This window comes from Acipenser ruthenus, chromosome 1, assembly GCF_902713425.1.
Source record: "Acipenser ruthenus chromosome 1, fAciRut3.2 maternal haplotype, whole genome shotgun sequence".
Lineage (NCBI taxonomy): Eukaryota > Metazoa > Chordata > Actinopteri > Acipenseriformes > Acipenseridae > Acipenser > Acipenser ruthenus.
Window position 1 is genome coordinate 28,395,824 of NC_081189.1, and position 18,909 is coordinate 28,414,732.

The window sequence follows — 18,909 nt, forward strand, 5'->3', positions numbered from 1 at the left end:
ATGATAACAGTAACCATTAAAAACAAGTTTTTGAATGTCATGTAGCCACCTTAAAATAAACAACATCTGCCCCAATTGTCTGCTGTGCACATGGTTATAAGAAAGAAACTCATTATGTATTTAAGAAAAATGAATATCAACCCAATTTTCTCTTTAGTTACAATGCTTCTGAAGTATTACTTAAAGAGAGCTGGTGAGTTGCAACAGGATATTAACAATTCGAAGACATTATGGATCAGATGTGTGAAAAATCCAAATATCAAGTCTGAAATAACTTCCCCTTTAAAAAATGTTTTTATTTCCCTGCATTTCTAATGATTTATTTATTTATTTATTTATTTTTATTTATTGGCACAGCACCACAGTGCCTGCCAGTGGTAAGTTGATGTAATTGCTTCTATGTTTGACTTTGATTTTGATTTGGCACAGTACAACCTGGTGGGTAAATGTTGTAATTGCTGAAAGGAGGTTAGAGAGAAAGACATGTATGCATTATAAGCACATGACTACAAGCCATTTGAATGCTCCATTCCCCCTAGTACAATTGGTCTATTGACCAAAAATATTGAAATAGCAATTTGTCAGTATATGCTTTTAGTTATTGTCTTTTTCAATAATGATATGAACAAGTGGTTAACGTATACTTATGAACATATTTACGAAGGATTATGAGCCAATTTTTTTTTATTATTATTATGAATGAATTCTAAATTAATGTTATATTCTGCACATGAAGAGATTTCTAACATACTTTGTTTTAATGTGCAGCAGTTCCTGAGATCCCCTTTTGGCATAAAAACTACATTTGTGGGTTGACTCGCATTCATTTTCGTAAATAAGGACCAAGTTGACCAACAAAACTCCCATTTGAGAATACCAGACTTCTTATTAACCATGTTGTGGCAAAGTGGTGAGTAGTGCACAGGTGTACAGGTGATGCAGTGTTCAGTACAACGACAAGCAACAAAGTACTGGTGAAATCAGTATTAGGCCCTCTGCTAGTCCTAATCTACATTAATGATTTAGATTCTGGTATAGTAAGCAAAGTTGTTAAATTTGCAGACGACACAAAAATAGAAGGAGTGGCAAACACTGTTGCAGCAGCAAAGTTCATTCAAAATGATCTAGACAGCATTCAGAACTGGGGAGACACATGCCAAATGACATTTAATAAAGAAAAGTGTAAAGTACAGTAAAAATGTGCATTATAAATATCATATGGGAGATACTGAAATTGAAGAAGGAATCTATGAAAAAGACCTTAAAGAGTTTATGTTGACTCAGAAATGTCTTCATCTAGACAATGTGGGGAAGCTATAAAAAGGCCAACAAGATGCTCGGATATATTGTGAGAAGTGTTGAATTTAAATCAAGGAAAGTAATGTTAAAACTTTACAATGCATTAGTAAGACCTCACCTAGAATGTTGTGTTCAGTTCTGGTCATCTCATTACAAAAAAGGATATTGCTGCTCTAGAAAGATTGCAAAGAGCAACCAGAATTATCTCGGGTTGAATCACATTATTATTATTATTATTATTATTATTATTATTATTACTATTATTATTATTTAACTAAATGTATTCATTTATATATTTTTAACAATCGTATAAATGTATTGTCATTGATTAACCCCTATATTGGCAAATGCTGATTCTGTTTCCTCCGCATGCAGCTACACCTCAGAAATCAATTTATGGGGGTATGTTACAGTACATTAAAATTAAAATAAATAACAAAACAGAAATACATCAGAATACACCAAAATAATACACAATAACAGGACTTGCACAAATAAAAAGCAAGCACAAACTTAATGCATATTATTAAATTATGGTATTTTTGTGTCTTCCCGCAGTATACTGTACCATACCCCTTTAAATATTAGGTCTGTGTTTTTTTTTTGGCAGACTGTACAGTGTCACTGCAACTTACCAGTTTAAAACGTATGGCTACTATCTCAACTACATCCCCAATTACAGAATGCAGTAGTTCATCCCTCCCCGCGTTCCTGCACAACGTGTCCACATTACTAAGCATATCTAACCAGAAGCCCCAAGACGAGCACTTCTTGAATGTTTGCCCTCCCCTCTTCAACATAGCTGCAGCGCGGGAAAGGAACCAGACTTTCATTTCAACGCATATACAAAAGCTGACAACTTCCGTCAACACAAATAAAGTTGTTTAAAAAAAAAAAAAAAAAGAAAAGAAAGCAGGCATATGGTGGTCCAATATCTCTTCTGACCAGGTTAGTTTTTTTAAATAAATGATATTAACACAGACGTGTAAAGAGGAAGATAAAAACGATTAACAGTTTGCCAAAAAAAACCAACAACAAAAAAAACGGAGTTACGCAGCACAACTGTATATCATCATCACACGTAGTGCAGTTATTTTTAGCGTGATTACTACTTTACCTTTCAGAATTTGTGAACATCTTACACAGGGGAAGCAAAATCACTTGAAATAACACCGAAAACGCCCCATAATACATTTTATCACTATATTTACTACCACTGGAGTTTAACTCTAAAATAAAGAGAGGTTTGGTTATAAAACTAGTGACATGTTTCATTGAACTGCCGGTTTACAGTTTTTGATCTCTCTTGCTGAACAGCATTGGATATTTGGAAGCAATTGAGTTTCTGTAACTATTCAATTCGACCAATTTCTTCCTCCAACTAAATAAAAAGTTTACCTTCACCGCCTTCAATTCCGCCAGTGAATTATTGCATTTTGTCTAACTTTTTTGAGGAAGAGATAATTGGATGTTCCTGCTGTCACTCACATGGTTCTGAATCACGTCACTCAGGCCTATTTTAAATTAAAAACTACAGAACATGCTACTCTTGCTAATTTACATTACTGTTATACTGTTGATTTTGATGGTGAAAGTTTTTACTTGATATAGCTTACAATTTGAAGAACAAAGATGATCAGACAGCTTTTTCTGCAGTGCAATGGTAACATACAGTACATACATAGCTGTGCCCCTTGGTGTGCAATGGTTAGGTTTTTGTGTTTGTTTTCCTGTTGAATCATGATAAAAATAACCTTTTTTTTTACAGATGTGCATAATTATATTTATATATATATATATATATATATATATATATATATATATATATATATATATATATATATATATATATGCAATGCTATAATGCTATATCCATCAGGAATGTCTGTCACTTTTTATTTATTAAGTCACTTACAACAGCTTTCAGCATGTCACCGGAGACATGCAATGTGCCTCTTTTGGTCAGTGACATATGTTTTGTTGACCAATTAAATGAGAATGCTTTGCAGATTTCTTCTTGGGAATGGATACAATCAACCATGCAGGTCCCAGTATTTCCAAATTAGTATGGACTTTTGTGTTACAAAGCAAACTTAGAATTTTAACAGTTAAGGATGTAGGCCGTACCAGTGTGCTGTTTCAGAACTAAGTAACTTCTCAAAATGTCTCCATTGAAAAATTAATTTAGAATGGTAATAAATGTTATATGAACACACACAGTTATTTTAGGGTGTGCAGTTTTCAGTGAATTAATGTCTTCTATACTACAATAGAACACAGCTGTTTTGATTCCTAGACCTCTATACATTGTTGAACGAGTTATTATATACTAATGTACTGTAGCTGGTTGAAAGGGTGTGGGATATAATTGCATTTTGCGTTTAATACATTTTTAGAAAGCAAACTTTTTATCCTGTAAGTAACTAAACTGCACAGAAATGTCCCTGGCATGAAAAGGTGTGCATTAAGCTGTGGATTTTAGGGGCCTTTCGCATTTAGGATAGGTTGTTTCCACATTTGGTGCAAGGGAAAGTATGGTTCGTTTGCCCTGTATTTGTAAGTGTAAAACCAAATGCACTTTGGCATGTATTTCATGCAGTTTTTTTGCAAGGCCAAAATCAGCAAGTCTTATTGCTTCTTTTCAACAAAGGAGGGGGGGGGAGGGGAGAGGCCTTCCATTTAAGGTGCAATGTGGGAGTTGAAAAGAATTTGTGGCATAGTAAAACATATTACTGCTCAAGTTAGCGTGCTTCTTTAAGGCTGGACCTCAATATGTTTACATGCTTATTTTTGAACTTTTCCCACCCTGTCTCAGTGTACAGTGTGGTTTTTAGTATTATATTTATTTGTTTCCATCTAATTTATGAATTTTCCCATGACATGAACTAGGCTATAACGCCTGTGTAAAAGAGAGGCTGAGGTTCATTTCGATCATACAATATTTTACGTTTGATACAATATTTGACATCTAGAACCACCTTAAATCAAATTTAAATGTCTTCTTAATGCAAAACTAATAGTCCTATATATTACTATACAGCATGTGGCATTTTAATTTGTATTGAAGGTGGTACTCTGTGTGAAGTAGTATTGTAATTTAAAGTTCAGTTGTAAGTGTAATGTTAAGATTTACTATCACAATAGTTTGCCCTGAAATAACTGATTTTCTAATGCTACTTTTCCTGTGCTTTGCTTCAGTACAGTTCTATAGTAGAAGAGTTTATGCTTTTCAATACAACTTAGAATTTTGTGAGTTCTTCAGTTGCGGTATTGATTAAATTGTGTGCAACGAAAGCTTAAACATTTCATCAAGTAATTTTGTTTAAGCCTGTTGTTTCTGTTTTAGGAGTCTTGCTTAAACATAATGTGCATTTGCACTGTGTTTTTGTGGTATTTTCGCTTAAGGGTGTGTTATGCTATGTCTTTAAATGTAATTATATCAGAAGTTGGTTTGGAACTACAAATAAACACTTTTTTAACAATTTTTTGCTTCTCAAAAATAGCCTGCATCATAAATTCAAGAACAGTATAGTGATGCGTGTATTAAAATCGCCAACAAAAGATGTGACTACCCGAGTACACAAACAGCAACTGACTTAGTGCCGAGAAAAGATGAACCAAAACGTTACTGCCCGATCTCGAATCATCTGTGACATGCAGGCAGCCATTTTCAAAGAAGCGTCATTAGCTTCCTGAGGAATTCAAAGATAAGCTTTTACAATTTCAGCGTTTCTAACAAACAGTACCAGCTTGGACAGATTGGAAATGCAGATCAGACCCCCATATTTTTCGACATGCCAAGCAATACCACAGTTCACAAATTGGGAGGAAAACTGTTGTGAGTAATCACGACAGGAAATGAGAAGCAACACATAACTGTAATGCTCTGTGCGATACCAGACTGCTTCAGACCGCCTCCATATGCGTAATTGAGGTTGTATCTTTGTAAATGCATATTTATTTGATGTTTTATTTTTTTCTGAGGGTGGGAAATTTGGGCTGCGTCTTAAATTCGGTAGACACTATTTTGAACTACAAACTACAAAAGAGACTAATCAACTGTACTGCCCAAATGACAATATTGGCAAAATTCACTATCAAGTCTTCCTAAAAAATTAATTCAATTTCAAGGAACTGCGAAAATCTTTTGTGTGGTCCAGTGGTTAAAGAAAAGGGCTTGTAACCAAGAGGTCCCCGGTTCAAATCCCACCTCAGCCTCTGACTCATTGTGTGACCCTGAGCAAGTCACTTAACCTCCTTGTGCTCCGTCTTTCGGGTGTGACGTAGTTGTAAGTGACTCTGCAGTGGATGCATAGTTCACACACCCTGGTCTCTGTAAGTCGCCTTGGATAAAGGCGTCTGCTAAATAAATAATAATAATAATAATAATAATAATAATAATAATAATAATCTTGTCTTCAAACATTATTCATAAGCGGGTTTAACAGAGACTACTTTCTGATCACTTCCTGCCTATGAAACGTACATTAACTCACACTCCCATACAACAGTACAGAACAGCTCAATACAAAATGGCACCTAACCAAAAAAAAATGTATAACATCCCTTCAAAAACAAGTCTTTGTGGCAATGGTGCACATTCAGTCCATATAGAGTGTCTGTAAATTTTCTGTAAAGCTCACATTATGATGTGTAAATGATGACAACTGGATGAGTGGTTCTAAAGATAACAAAAAATGGAGCTGTGGTGTGATAGGCATACGTTTGGAGGTACAGTATATACTGTGTTTCACATTACTGCGTAGAAGCCACATCGTTTGAGTTCCGTTGTGCAATGCTTTTTGCTTTTTTGGGCAATTTTATTACTTTATCATGTAGTGCAGTAGAGGTCATTGTTGGTGAGGATGTACCTTGCATAAAATGACTATTCTGTTAGTTACAAGAAACGAAAAAGCTTCTCATAGGAAGCTCCTGAAGACATGAGGAAGACCCAGAGGGGGGAAAAAAATGACTTAAAATACTAGCAGTGCTGATGAGGCTGTTAAGTTAACCAATGCATGCAGCTCCACAGAAGTGCAGGGTGACACTAATGTGTTCCTGCAATGACTACAGCTCTAGTAAGCTCCAGGAGACCCCAACAACAACGACAGCAGCAGCAGTAGTAGTCTAGGGTAATAGGAGTACTACAGTGAATGGCAATTTGAGTGGACTGGCAGAGTCCTGCGCGGGTCTGATTTTTACAACCCGCTTCCGACACGGACCCGCAACCCGCTGCAACACCGACTTCTTACCCGTGACCCGCTTTAATAAGACCTGCAACCCGACCCGAACCTGCAAGTGTTTGTCGCTTACCTACTGTCTGTGTCAACTGACTCTCTCATGCGCTCACATTCACACACAGATACCATTCTCCAAAGACTGAGTTTATACAATAGGCTATACAGCATGGTAGCTTTCTCTAGTGGTCTGCATATATTTTAACACTAACATATTAACTATCTCTACTTACTTTACTATAAAATACCTCTTCCTTTCATGACACCAGTTGAAAGGGAGCTACACCTGTGCTTTCACAGAGATGTACCAGTTTTGTGGCTGTCGTTCACAAAAAACATAATGACAGGTTTTACAAGCAACGAATCCAGTCACATGTTCATTATTTTCATTCGCTGTAATTCCAAAAGAATTCCACACTTCTGATTTACCTCTCGAACTATTATACACTACATATAAATCCTGTCCTATCTTGTTTCACCAAAAAAAGCACATAAAATTTTTTTGTAAGGATTCTTTTTTGACAGGCTCTTCTCTTGAAGATCTGAATCCTGGGTTAAAAAAAAAAAAAAAAAGACGTGTTTTTCTTTGTATGACTGCTGCGTGTATTAAATACTTTTGAGAGCTTTGTGGATGACAGATGCATTTATTTTGAAAGGGATTACAGTACCTGCTCATGACAAGACGTAAGATTTGTAAATATAATATTCATTTTAGACCTGCAATATAACATTTGAACATGCATTTTCTTGTCTAGCGCCAACACTGCAATTTAATTAAAAGATTCATTCATCTAAATAAGGACATTTGGCACAAGCGATATTTCATGCTTGCCATACATGGAATTTTTTTTTAATTGTATTAGAACTTAAGAACATAAGAAATTCAAGAATGAGAAAAGGCCTTTTGGCCCACCTATTCTCGCTCGCTTTGGTGCCAGTGTGGCACCCTGGGATCCTTCAAGATGCTGCTTGAGGAGATTCTGGGATCAATAACACCAAACGAGCAAGATGGGCCGAATGGCCTCCTCTCGTTTGTGACCTTTCTTATGTTCTTATGTTCTTAACATTGTTCATGACAGCATCCAGACTTTTCTTGAAGGATCCGATAATCTCTGCTTCAACAACTCTGTCCGGCAGCCTGTTTCAATGGTTCACCACCCTTTCTGTGAAAAAGCTCCTCCCCTCAGTTCTGAATATGCCCTTTTTCAGCTTCCACCCGTGGCCCCTGGTTCTGTTTTCTGTAACCTCCTGTGAAAAATAATTCTAAGCAGTTACTTTGTTAAACATGTTGACAATTTTAAATACCTCTATTAAGTCGCCTCTGACTCTTCATCTTTCTAGGCTATATAGATTCAGCTATCTTCATATAGCATGCCTTTTTAATCCTGGAATTAGTCGTGTTGCTCTGCTCTGTACTCTTTCCAATGCCTCTATTGACTCTTTTCCACTGTACACCGAGCCACAATGGAGCTGTACTGAGCACTCACGGTGCGGTTAAGGGGAGCCTGGATTATTTTCCACTGCAGAGCCGAGCCATGCTACTGACATGCAAAGAAAGACAGTTGTTATTCATTGTTGTTATTAATTAACTCAGTTTGCCAAAAGATGCACAGACAAATGGTGTTCAAAAATTGATAGGCCAATGGTACAACTGTATCTTGTATCGCTATATTTTGTAAATATATTTAGGAATTTCTTTATAAAATCCATGTAAATGACAGTGGATTTTCATATGTTACTATACAACAAAAAATGCATTATCTCAAGCTTTAATATGTTACAGTATAAGGTAAAACCTATAAGAATTACTTTTCAGTAGAAAGCTCTAGCCAGCCAAAACATGTTTTTGAAATCTGGATAATATAAATATGTAAAATATTGGTCCCGGCATCATGTGATAAAACTATTAGAAAATGTTACTGGTAAACTCTTGCTGTTAGTGATGCCAGTTTGCTAGAAATACTTTTGAGCTACAGCAGGGAGTTGGTATAAGTTACAGTTGAGCCCTGCTCTTCTAATGAAATACTGGTGATGATAAATTCAGATGGAAACAAGTTAAGCCCCAGCTGGGCAACACATTTAAAAGCAATTTTCTAATTAAAACTGTAGTCACTACAGCCTTGGCACAAAAGGTTATTATTGTTTTATTTTTTCACAACTATTTAGCACAGTTTTTTGTTTAATGGAAAAAAAGCTGAAATAAATTACCTTCATTTTTTTTTTTTGCCTCGCAGATTTCCTGGCTATTAGCTGGAGAGGCCCTGTTCTTGAAGTACCCATTCAGATCTGACTGGAAGTCTTTGTGTGTGTGTGGCTTGTGGTATGGCCCAGCAGAGTACCATTCCTGCTTTCTGCTTGGAGTATTGGCAGAATAAAGCTGTTGAGTGGGGACAGGCCACCACTTTGGCATCCCAACAAGATGTCTGCCTACACCTGCAACAATTAAAGGACTTCCTACAGGAGATTTTCCAAAAGTTGCAGCATATGGTGAGTTGACATAACTGTCTAAAGAATAGAGGCAGTCCACAGACTCGTGAATATGTAATGTAAAATAATAGTAGCTTAGAGACTTTGACCATTAGTGGGTGATGCTAGGATACGCGCAAAGTGATTTGCGGGTACAAAACCCCCATAATTCTGCTGTTTAGCAAAACTCTGATTTTACCGGCCGCTAGAAATGCGGCGTATGTAAAGAATGGTGTTCACCTGGTATTCTGCACCCGCTATCAAATTTGCACTTTGCCATTACTCCATTAAAATTATATTGAAATGCATTCAAATGAAGGAAAGAGCATGGAATTGGGTGGGATCTGGATACTAAGCAGGCTCAAACATTATAATGTGATGTAAGGATTTTGCCTTGCACTTAGGCAATTGCTGACCCTCCAAAAACTTTACACCTCTTCTTACAAGGTGCAAAGCATTGTAGACGCAAGTAACTAAGAGCTGTATAAAAGCACACACCTGCAGAGACCCGTCATTGGCTTCAGGATGGCTGCTGTGGTACACTTCCTGATGAGGTGATACTTGGATCTTGTTGAGAAGAGACAGGAACACGTTCGGAGGAGAAGGGCAAGACAAAGAAATCCCTGCATATTCAGTCCCAGGGTCACTTTGTTTGGGATGTCGGAGGATGTGGTGCTAAAGCATTATTGTCTCACTCCACAGGTCATCCTTGACCTCATAGCTGAATTGAGGGATGATCTAGACCCCAGCACCAATCTAGGGACCGCTATCCCTGCACATGTGAAAGTGCTGTGTCCTCTGCACTACTTAGCCTCTGGTTCCTTTCAGACCACAGTTGGAATGTCTGGAGGGATAGCCCAATCCACCTTTTCCAGAGTGCTAGTCACATTCCTGGATGTCATGTTAAAAAGGGCAGTCTAATACATATCATTTTCTAAGGATACTAGCAAACTGATGTTGGCTGAGGCTTTTGCCAAAGAACAGTGACCTTGGCCGTAAGGACTCTCAGCTCCTTCTCAGAAAACTTTTCTTTTCCTTGCGCCGAGAGGACTTTGCTACCCTTCGTCTGACATTTTTAAATTTTTTTTATTTTCGTGCTCCCCAAATGTCATACAGTGACTACTGGTCTCTGTACTCCTAACTCTGCAAGTGTGGCCGCTAAATAGACCGCACTGCGCATTGAGACCCTCATTGTCATAATTGCGGGTCATTATTTGTGTGTGTTGAGCAATTTGCATTGCCCTTAAGCTTATATAGGGCACAGTGCAAAATAATTGCCTGACCACAATGCAGTTTGAATTTTGCATTCACAGTTATTTGCACTGTGCCTATACTACATCACCCTCTTAACCTCATGTATTGCTGGATCAAGTGCTGCAGATTGGGGACCATCCAAAGGTAATGTTAACAAGAATGTATGTCCTGCAATCTTGATTTATTGTGAAAGAAGCCCTTTATTCTTGATTAGTCCCCTTGTCACATGAAACTTACTAGCCAATCAAGTTGCTATAATTCCTGGTACTTCTAAAAGAAAGAAAAAAAAGATTCTGGTTGTCAAGGGCTTAGTGAGTCATTAAAAAGAGGCCTGTTTGTAACCATTCCTATCAGATTTTAAGTTTTGTCAACAATAAAGCATTGTGACATCATCAGGGACGTTATTATACAGGTATCTTAAAATAATTGCTTTCAAATAAAAATGCAGTTTCATTCCTGTTGAAGGGATAAAACAAAGATCCGCTATAGTTTACCTTGGTTCTGTTCCTTCAATGTAGTTTCATAGAATTTCCCTCTTTGCCTTATTAAATTGTGTTAAAAATGTTAGTTTACCTAACCTAATGTTAGTTTACCTTACCTAATGTAAGTTTTAAAAAGACAAGTCTACTGTAAAGTTGGGTAAGGTTTTTGGCATACTTAATGTCACTTCAGATCAGGGGACAATGGGGCCCTTTAATGATCTTTGCTATGACTTTATTTTGCATTTATACAATCCCTAAATATAGGAAATCCACATCTTGATTCAAAGGAATGATCTAAAAGTTCATGAGAAATGCATTGTGTACCTAGAAGGCTGAAGGTACTTAATAATTGGTTGGTTTTCAATTAGTTCTAAGCCAGAAGGATGAATCCCACTGACCCTGCTGTTTAGGTGTAAGGAATATATCACATAATCCTCATCAGTGAATAAGCCCGTTGAAAAATCGGGCTCATACAAGTAAATGAACTGTTCTTTAAAGTACAGCACATTGCTTACATTACAACTGCCACATGTGGAACTGTGTGATTTAAATTTGTGGTGCCCTTTAGATTTTTTTTCTCTCTTTAATTATTTGAAGTAAATCCAGAAAACCTCACAAAATTATATGTAATGTGTTTTTAAGAGGGAAAAAAAACTGCTTTGTGGCAGTACAGGAATGTTTTATTTCAAAAACAGTATTGTTATTGTCTGCTGGGTTTGTTTTGTGTTGCAGAACACCACTGCGGCCATAAAGACATTTCCTCTTGTTGGTCAGTTGCTTGGAAGACTCTGTTGGAACCCATGTGTTGTAGCGGATGGTAAGTAACGCTGGAGTTGCCAAGCTCTTGTATTCTCAGTCACAATTACTAAGTTGCTTAGCGCAGTAGAATGAATCAAACTAAAGAAGCAAGGTCCAGTAGACAGATGTTTCAAAAAGGAAGAAACATCTAAACAATTTTCTATTGGACATTTTGTTTAGATTACATGAGCGTTTGAAGTTTTGGATGTAGGTCATGGTGATCTCCTCTTTCATGATGCAGATTGTTCTAATTTAGTATGACACAGCCTTGGCAGGGCGATGTACAGCTATAGCTTAAAGTTTTGCATCACCTAGAATTTTAGGATTAAGACAATAAAAATGATATATATATATATATATATATATATATATAGTTTTTTTTTTTTTTTTTTTTAATTTAGTCATCGCCAATTATTTTTACCCCGGTTTTCACCCCAATTTAGCATGCCCAATTATCATCTGTATCCCCGGCTCACCGCTCGCAACCCCCCCGCCGACTCAGGAAACGGAGGCTGGAACACGCGTCCTCCGAAACGTGCTCCTTCCAAGCCGTCATTTTTCGCACTGCAGATCCACAGCAATGCTACCAGACCTATAGTGCCGGAGGACAACACAGATCTGGCGGCTCCGCTGCAGAGCCACAGGCGCCCTATCGGCCACAGGGGTCGCTGATGCGCGGTGAGCCGTGGATTCCCCTGCCGACCTAAGCCCTCCCTACCCGGGCAGCGCTCAGCCAATTGTGCGCCGCCCCCTAGGAACTCTCGGTCACGGTCAGCTGTGACATAGCCTGGATTCGAACCAGCAATCTCCAGGCTATAGGGCACATCCTGCGAGGAGCGCCTTTACTGGATGCGCCACTCGGGAGCCCTTATATATATATAGTTATTTAACATGTAATCAAAATGATATTGCAAAAGTCTACTGGAAGCCTTAATAGTAGTAGTATTTCATGGAGATTTCAAAATGTCACATTTTTAAATTTTTATATGGAAAACTACAAAGCGATAGGCAATTCAATATGTTAACATAACATTATTCAGCAGGTTTCATTCGACTTTATAAAGCAAAATGAGTTAATTCTATAGGGTGATGCAAAACTTTGGCCCTAGCTATACAGTATGTTACTGGTATTCGTGTCTGTTCGCTCTAGATAGCAGAAAGGACTCTAAAGACTGGCATGTATTATAAATATAGTACTGTAAATTGTGTGTTTAATGTGATAATCACTTTGTTTTTTTCTATACCTCTGCATACTAAAGTCTCCTTTCGGAGTTGTCTTACACAACTGTTTCTTTTGTTTCCTGCTAGAAGAGAGCCAAAGGACTCTGCTGCAGTGTTTATGGTGTCTATACAGTGCTGAACCACAGAATGCCATCGAATTAAAAGCCAATGACTGGATACAGGTATGAGAACGAACCTAAACTGATCTGTTTTCAAATTTTTTATTTAATTAATTTTTTTTATTTTGGCTAACCTTTTACAAACATGTGTTCAATTTTGATATTTTTCTTTCAACAACATTTTAAAAGAAAAGGGCACAATCGGCATCATATGCAATGAAGGACTTATCATTTTATTAGACACGTTGATTGAGCATGACCCCATCGAAAAATACTAACCCATTCTGGAATTCCCCTCCCCTGAATTGTGAATTTTGTAATTATTGTTTTATTTAACAAATCATTATTAAAAAAAAAAAAAACTAACTAACTAAAAAGTCAGCCAACCATTTCTTCTGTTAATCATGCAGTAAGGGGAGGATTTAATAATAATAATAATAATAATAATAATAATAAAATGTGCAATAGCATTAATTCCCTATTTTAAAAAGTTGGCATTGTGTCGGAGAAATCCAGTGCCGATCCTCAATCCTCCCTTCCTCCCTATATCAGAGTGGATGCTCTGTGGTTGGGGAAATAGGAGTCCAAGGTGCTCTAAATAACTTGTGTTGGATGTTTTTGGTTTACAGCTGGGGCTGGGGCTGATTGTACAGATCCCTAATGCCAGTCCTGAGCTGCTGGTCAAAATGCATCATTTTTGTTGTGTATTTATGGCAAGGATCCACATGCTTACTTCCGAGGCAGACCAAATATCCACATATTTTACTTGAAATATATGTCAATGCCAATGGAGGGGTAAGGCAACCATCGAGCTTGTTACAAGGAGTAATATGTAAAACATAGAAGAGGTAAAAGTGCAAAAATAGATCTCTTTTGCTGTGCATTGGCTGTCTAATTTTTAATAATATTTGTATTAATTCTCTGCAGGAATGAGTGATGTTTCAACGGTCCAGAGAAGGATAGTATTTCTGCTACTGCATTTAAAAACGCGGCTTTCACTACAAACAGTGCTGTAATCATATTGTTAGAGCTGCAAAACCTGGTGTGTAACAGATGGGAGAAGGATTATTTACATAAAAACCTAATATTTTTCAACCAACTCAAGCCCCTTTCATGCTGGCATGCTCTACCCAGGTAGGAACCTACCCGGGTCAGGACCCGGTGTCATGTGGGCTGGCTACGTGATTTCACACTGCTTTTGATAAAGCAGGGTTGCCCTGGTTGACAGACGCAAGTACACAATGCGCGTATCAGTGACCCGGAAGCAGATTGTTAGCGGGTGCTTCCATTCAAGCTTCTCTGGATTGAACCATTGGCCCAAATGTTGATTAGAGCAAATGTCTCTTCATCCCTGCTGCAGTCTGGCTCATGCTGTGTCTCAATCAACAAAAATAAGGCAAAACAGAATAAAAAGAAATTTTCCTTGCGGAAGTGAGACATTCATGCGGCGTGACTATTTGTAAGAACATAAGAAAGTTTACAAACGAGAGGAGGCCATTCGGCCCATCTTGCTCATTTGGTTGTTAGTAGTTTATTGATCCCAGAATCTCATCAAGCAGCTTCTTGAAGGATTCCAGGGTGTTAGCTTCAACAACATTACAGGGGAGTTGGTTCCAGACCCCCACAATTCTCTGTGTAAAAAAGTGCCTCCTATTTTCTGTTCTGAATGCCCCTTTATCTAATCTCCATTTGTGACCCCTGGTCCTCGTTTTTTTTTTCAGGTCGAAAAAGTCCCTTGGGTCGACATTGTCAATACCTTTTAGAATTCTGAATGCTTGAATCAGATCGCCGCGTAGTCTTCTTTGTTCAAGACTGCATAGATTCAATTCTTTAAGCCTGTCTGCATATGACATGCCTTTTAAACCCGGGATAATTCTGGTTGCTCTTCTTTGCACTCTTTTTAGAGCAGCAATATCCTTTTTGTAACAAGGTGACCAGAACTGAACACAGTAGTCTAGATGAAGACATTCCTGAGTTAACATAAACTCCTAGGTCTTTTTCATAGGTTCCTTCTTCAAATTCAGTATCTCCCATATGATATTTATAATGCACATTTTTATTGCCTGCGTGCAGTACCTCACACTTTTCTCTAATAAATGTCATTTGTCATGTCATCTGCCCAGTTCATCGGCTTGTGAACGGTCGTCATGCATTTTGTCTCACTCAGCCCGGGACAAAGCATGTCGATCCACATCGTGAGGTGGGTCACTGGGACACAGATGTGAAAGGGGCTTTAGTCTAAAAAAAGCAACCAGATGGTTTATGATCAACAACATTACACCTTTGCACATTAAAATATTACCAAATGAAATAAAAATGGAATTCTTCTAATTCTAGTAGAAAGGCTTTGTAATTAACATCAAAACAGATGTTTTATGACCTGCAACTTTTAAAAAATAAAAAATTATTAAATAACTAGAAAGAGAACTTGGTTCAGGGTGCTTTGAAAAATAAAAAAAAAATAAAAAAAAAACTTCCATATGGAGATTTTTCAGAACATGTTTGATCAAGGTTGTCTAAGTGATCAAATACACTAAGGTAGCTGGCACAAATTATTTAAAAATACTAACATTTAAACCACCTGCAGTAAGTTGAACTGAAATGTTTACTTAATACATTCAAATAAATCGATTAATTAAGAATATTGAGCTTTCAGAAAAGCACCTAGTTAATTTGCACCAAACGCAATGTGAAGCACATATTAGCAGTGTGGCGTAGTGGTTAGGGCTCTGGACTCTTGACCGGAGGGTTGTGGGTTCAGTCCCCAGTGGGGGACACTGCTGTTGTACCCTTGAGCAAGGTACTTTACCTAGATTGCTCCAGTAAAAAAAAAACAACTGTATAAATGGGTAATTGTATGTAAAAATAATGTGATATCTGTATAATGTGAAACAATGTATAATGTGATATCTTGTAACAATTGTAAGTCGCCCTGCTAAGAAATAAATAATAATAATTAGCTGCTGTGTTTACTTTCATAAATACTTCCTTGCTGCAGAATGGTTTTCATCATCTGACATTCTGCAATCTGCAACAGTAAAATCAACTGCACTATCTTGGCAACAAATCTGCTTCATATTTATGAATAACAGGCTTACTATAGCTTGCGTTTGTGTCATCCACGTTGCACATATATATAATAGGTGCAATTAAAATATCTCACAAAAGCCACACAATCTGGCAGCAACAAAATAACTATTACCAACAACATCTTTGCCAACTTATTTTTTATTTTACAAGAAATCTCATCTTCACCATCTGTGTGGGATTACCTACTGATGTTATTTGATATAATTGCTAATGTTAACATTGGATTAGTCTGACAAATGTTTATCATTATTGTTATTATGGAAAAAATTCAGTTGATCCATGCTTTAGGTCACGAAAGCAGTGGTGCCACACATGTTCCTTAAATAAAATTGATGGTTGAACCAACAGTGTTGGGGTGCACCGCAGAGCCCTGTATTTACAGTATTGTCACCTTACACAATTGCTCTTAATGGGACTTCTATCTTTTTCTTGCAGTGTCTCGTTCCAAATAGAGAGGAAAAATAAATAATTCCTTTAAAATGGTGTTGTGCTCGACCGTTCTGCTCCAGTTTCAAACCTTCAAATCTGTTTTCCCAGTAAAATGTTCTTTGGTTTACTGGGAATATATTTAGAATAATAGATTGGCTTCAGTGAGTTACAGGAAAATAATTCCATCCAGGGTTTATGTGACGTCATAAACTACGAGACCGTTAGATCGAGTAGTTTATAAACTGTCACGGAATCCCGAGATGGAATTATTTTCCTTTAACTCACTGAAGCCCATCTATTATTTTTTATAATACATGGATATTAGTGTCTGTAATAAAAAAAGACAAGAAACCGGTGGCGTTAAGGTTCAAATTGCAAGTGAATTTAATGAATAATAATAACGTACATTAAGTCAATATTAAAGAATCTTAAATATAATTTTCTTTTTGATAATTCAGGAACTGTGAATTAAACTGGGTAGATAATGAACTGCAAAATAGAAAAAAATTTAAGGAAAATGTGTTTCAATTGGTTATGTTTTTTTTTTAATTAGTCGCTGTCAGAGTTGAAGATTTGTCACTCGCTTGGTTGGTGCTTCCATTGGTGAAGGATGATTGTAAATCTTCACAGTGACAGATTTGTTAAAAGTGCCTAAAAATCACGTATTGTGGGTGTTGAGTGATTTAAATTTTGAGTCATTGACAGGAATGTCTTTAATGTCCCGTTCCTCTCCAGTTTCTCTGAGATATGAATGTACCAGCTTTACATCAATATATATATATATATATTTATATATATATATATATATATATATATATACACACACATATATATATATATACACACATATATTTCAACTATTCTAATTTATAACTGAAAAAACTAAAAACAAGAGAAGAAGAATTTTAAAATGGAAAGCAAAACCGTAATTCATAATACTGGTATATCATTGTTTATTTGACATTAGGCAGCCACCTAGGGGAGAACACTGACATTACAACCAACTCATTTTTGTTGCGTTAATATATTGCATTGGTACAAGATTAAAAATAACTGTCAACATGATTGTTTGGTAGTTAAGTCGTAGATATAAAGAGCGGACTTGCCGCAACACATGCAACAGATTAAGATAAGAATGTTAATATTATAATTACTGAATTGAGCAGACAGTATTGGCAGAAATTAGAACACTGATTTCCCTTTAATCACTGTGCTTCACATTGTGTGGGTGGTCCCAATCTGCAGGCATTCACAGTGGAGATTTCAAGTCATCTTAATCCTCACTGTGTTTTGTTTTTCATTTTGTAACATGAACATGATTGTTTAAATAAAGAATGGAAGAAACGCTTTGAAAATATAGCCCTGTGTTTTGTAGTATGAGACAATGCTGTTTGATTCAGACTGTGACTGCATGTCGCAAGCATTTGTTTTATTTGCTTTGCAGTTTATTTTCACAACTGCAAGAAACTATCCGTTCATAGTTGATGAAAATAATTGTCTCTAAAGAGACTTAATAAAAGCAGCAACTGTTGCTCTAGAAGATAACTTTGATTGATACGCAGTCAGTGGGGATTGACAGTGTGTACTGAAAGAGGAATGGAACATTCCCAATGAGTCTCCAGGGAAGAAAAGCCAAGAGAACTGCAATCTGGGAGTCTTTTTGAGCAATTATGCTAAATATGGAGTTACAAGATTTGCCAGGGTCTTCCTTCCACATCTGACTGTCGTCCATGTTTCATGTTTTTCCTTTGTGACAAACACATGGTACTTCAAACTTTGGAAGTCGTCCACTTAGAATCTGTGTGGGCTGAACTACAGTAGCACAAGTCTTTGTAATTGTCCATCCTTGATTTAAAGAAGGCCATTTGGTTCAATATGAACACTTCCTGGGTTACTCATGTTGAGTGACTTTCATCTAATAGAGCTTTGGGTTCTTGTGTAGGTCTGACCATCCCAAACATGAGATCTTGGTTTTGTAAGAGGTTTGGGGTTTTGTTTTTTCATTATTATTATTATTTTATTATTATTTATTTCTTAGCAGACGCCCTTATCCAGGGCGACTTACAATTGTTACAAGATATCACATTATTTTTTACATACAATTACCCATTTATACAGCTGGGTTTTTACTGGAGCAATCTAGGTAAAGTACCTTGCTCAAGGGTACAGCAGCAGTGTCCCCCACCTGGGATTGAACCGACGACTCTCCGGTCAAGAGTCCGGAGCCCTAACCACTACTCCACACTGCTGCCCCATTGTATTTGTTAACAGCAGTCAAATGTATCATACAACCAGCTGAGGCCCAATTGAACCTACCCTTTTTATGGTATTCATACATTAATTGTTACCAGGGTTGACTATTTACAGTATGTGCCTCGACATTTTGTACTCTCTAAGTCACAAGTTCAAAGGTTCAAGAGAAACTTCACAACAAACAACTGCAGAAACTCACATTGCCCCAAAAAAAAAAACATTACTGGCTAAAGGAACTATATTGGGCACATAATGGACTGT

The 18,909-nt window shown here is 37.0% G+C and overlaps 1 protein-coding gene across 6 annotated transcripts in view; it reads left to right on the plus strand.

Annotated features, from left to right (window-relative positions):
* The first annotated feature begins 544 nt into the window (after positions 1–544).
* Positions 545–18,909, plus strand: part of LOC117968141 (Fanconi anemia group C protein-like) — a 40,906-nt gene continuing 22,541 nt past the window's right edge. The window contains exons 1-4 of one of the 6 annotated variants that reach the window (XM_059035092.1): positions 545–910; positions 8,771–9,023; positions 11,471–11,555; positions 12,845–12,939. In XM_059035092.1, the coding sequence (XP_058891075.1) occupies positions 8,859–9,023; positions 11,471–11,555; positions 12,845–12,939 (345 nt within the window). In that variant the 5' untranslated portion in view covers positions 545–910; positions 8,771–8,858. Of the gene's footprint in view, positions 911–2,003; positions 2,248–2,873; positions 2,963–8,770; positions 9,024–11,470; positions 11,556–12,844; positions 12,940–18,909 lie in introns of those variants that run through there. The other 5 variants (XM_059035098.1, XM_059035106.1, XM_059035104.1 and 2 more) reach the window with 5 other exon arrangements.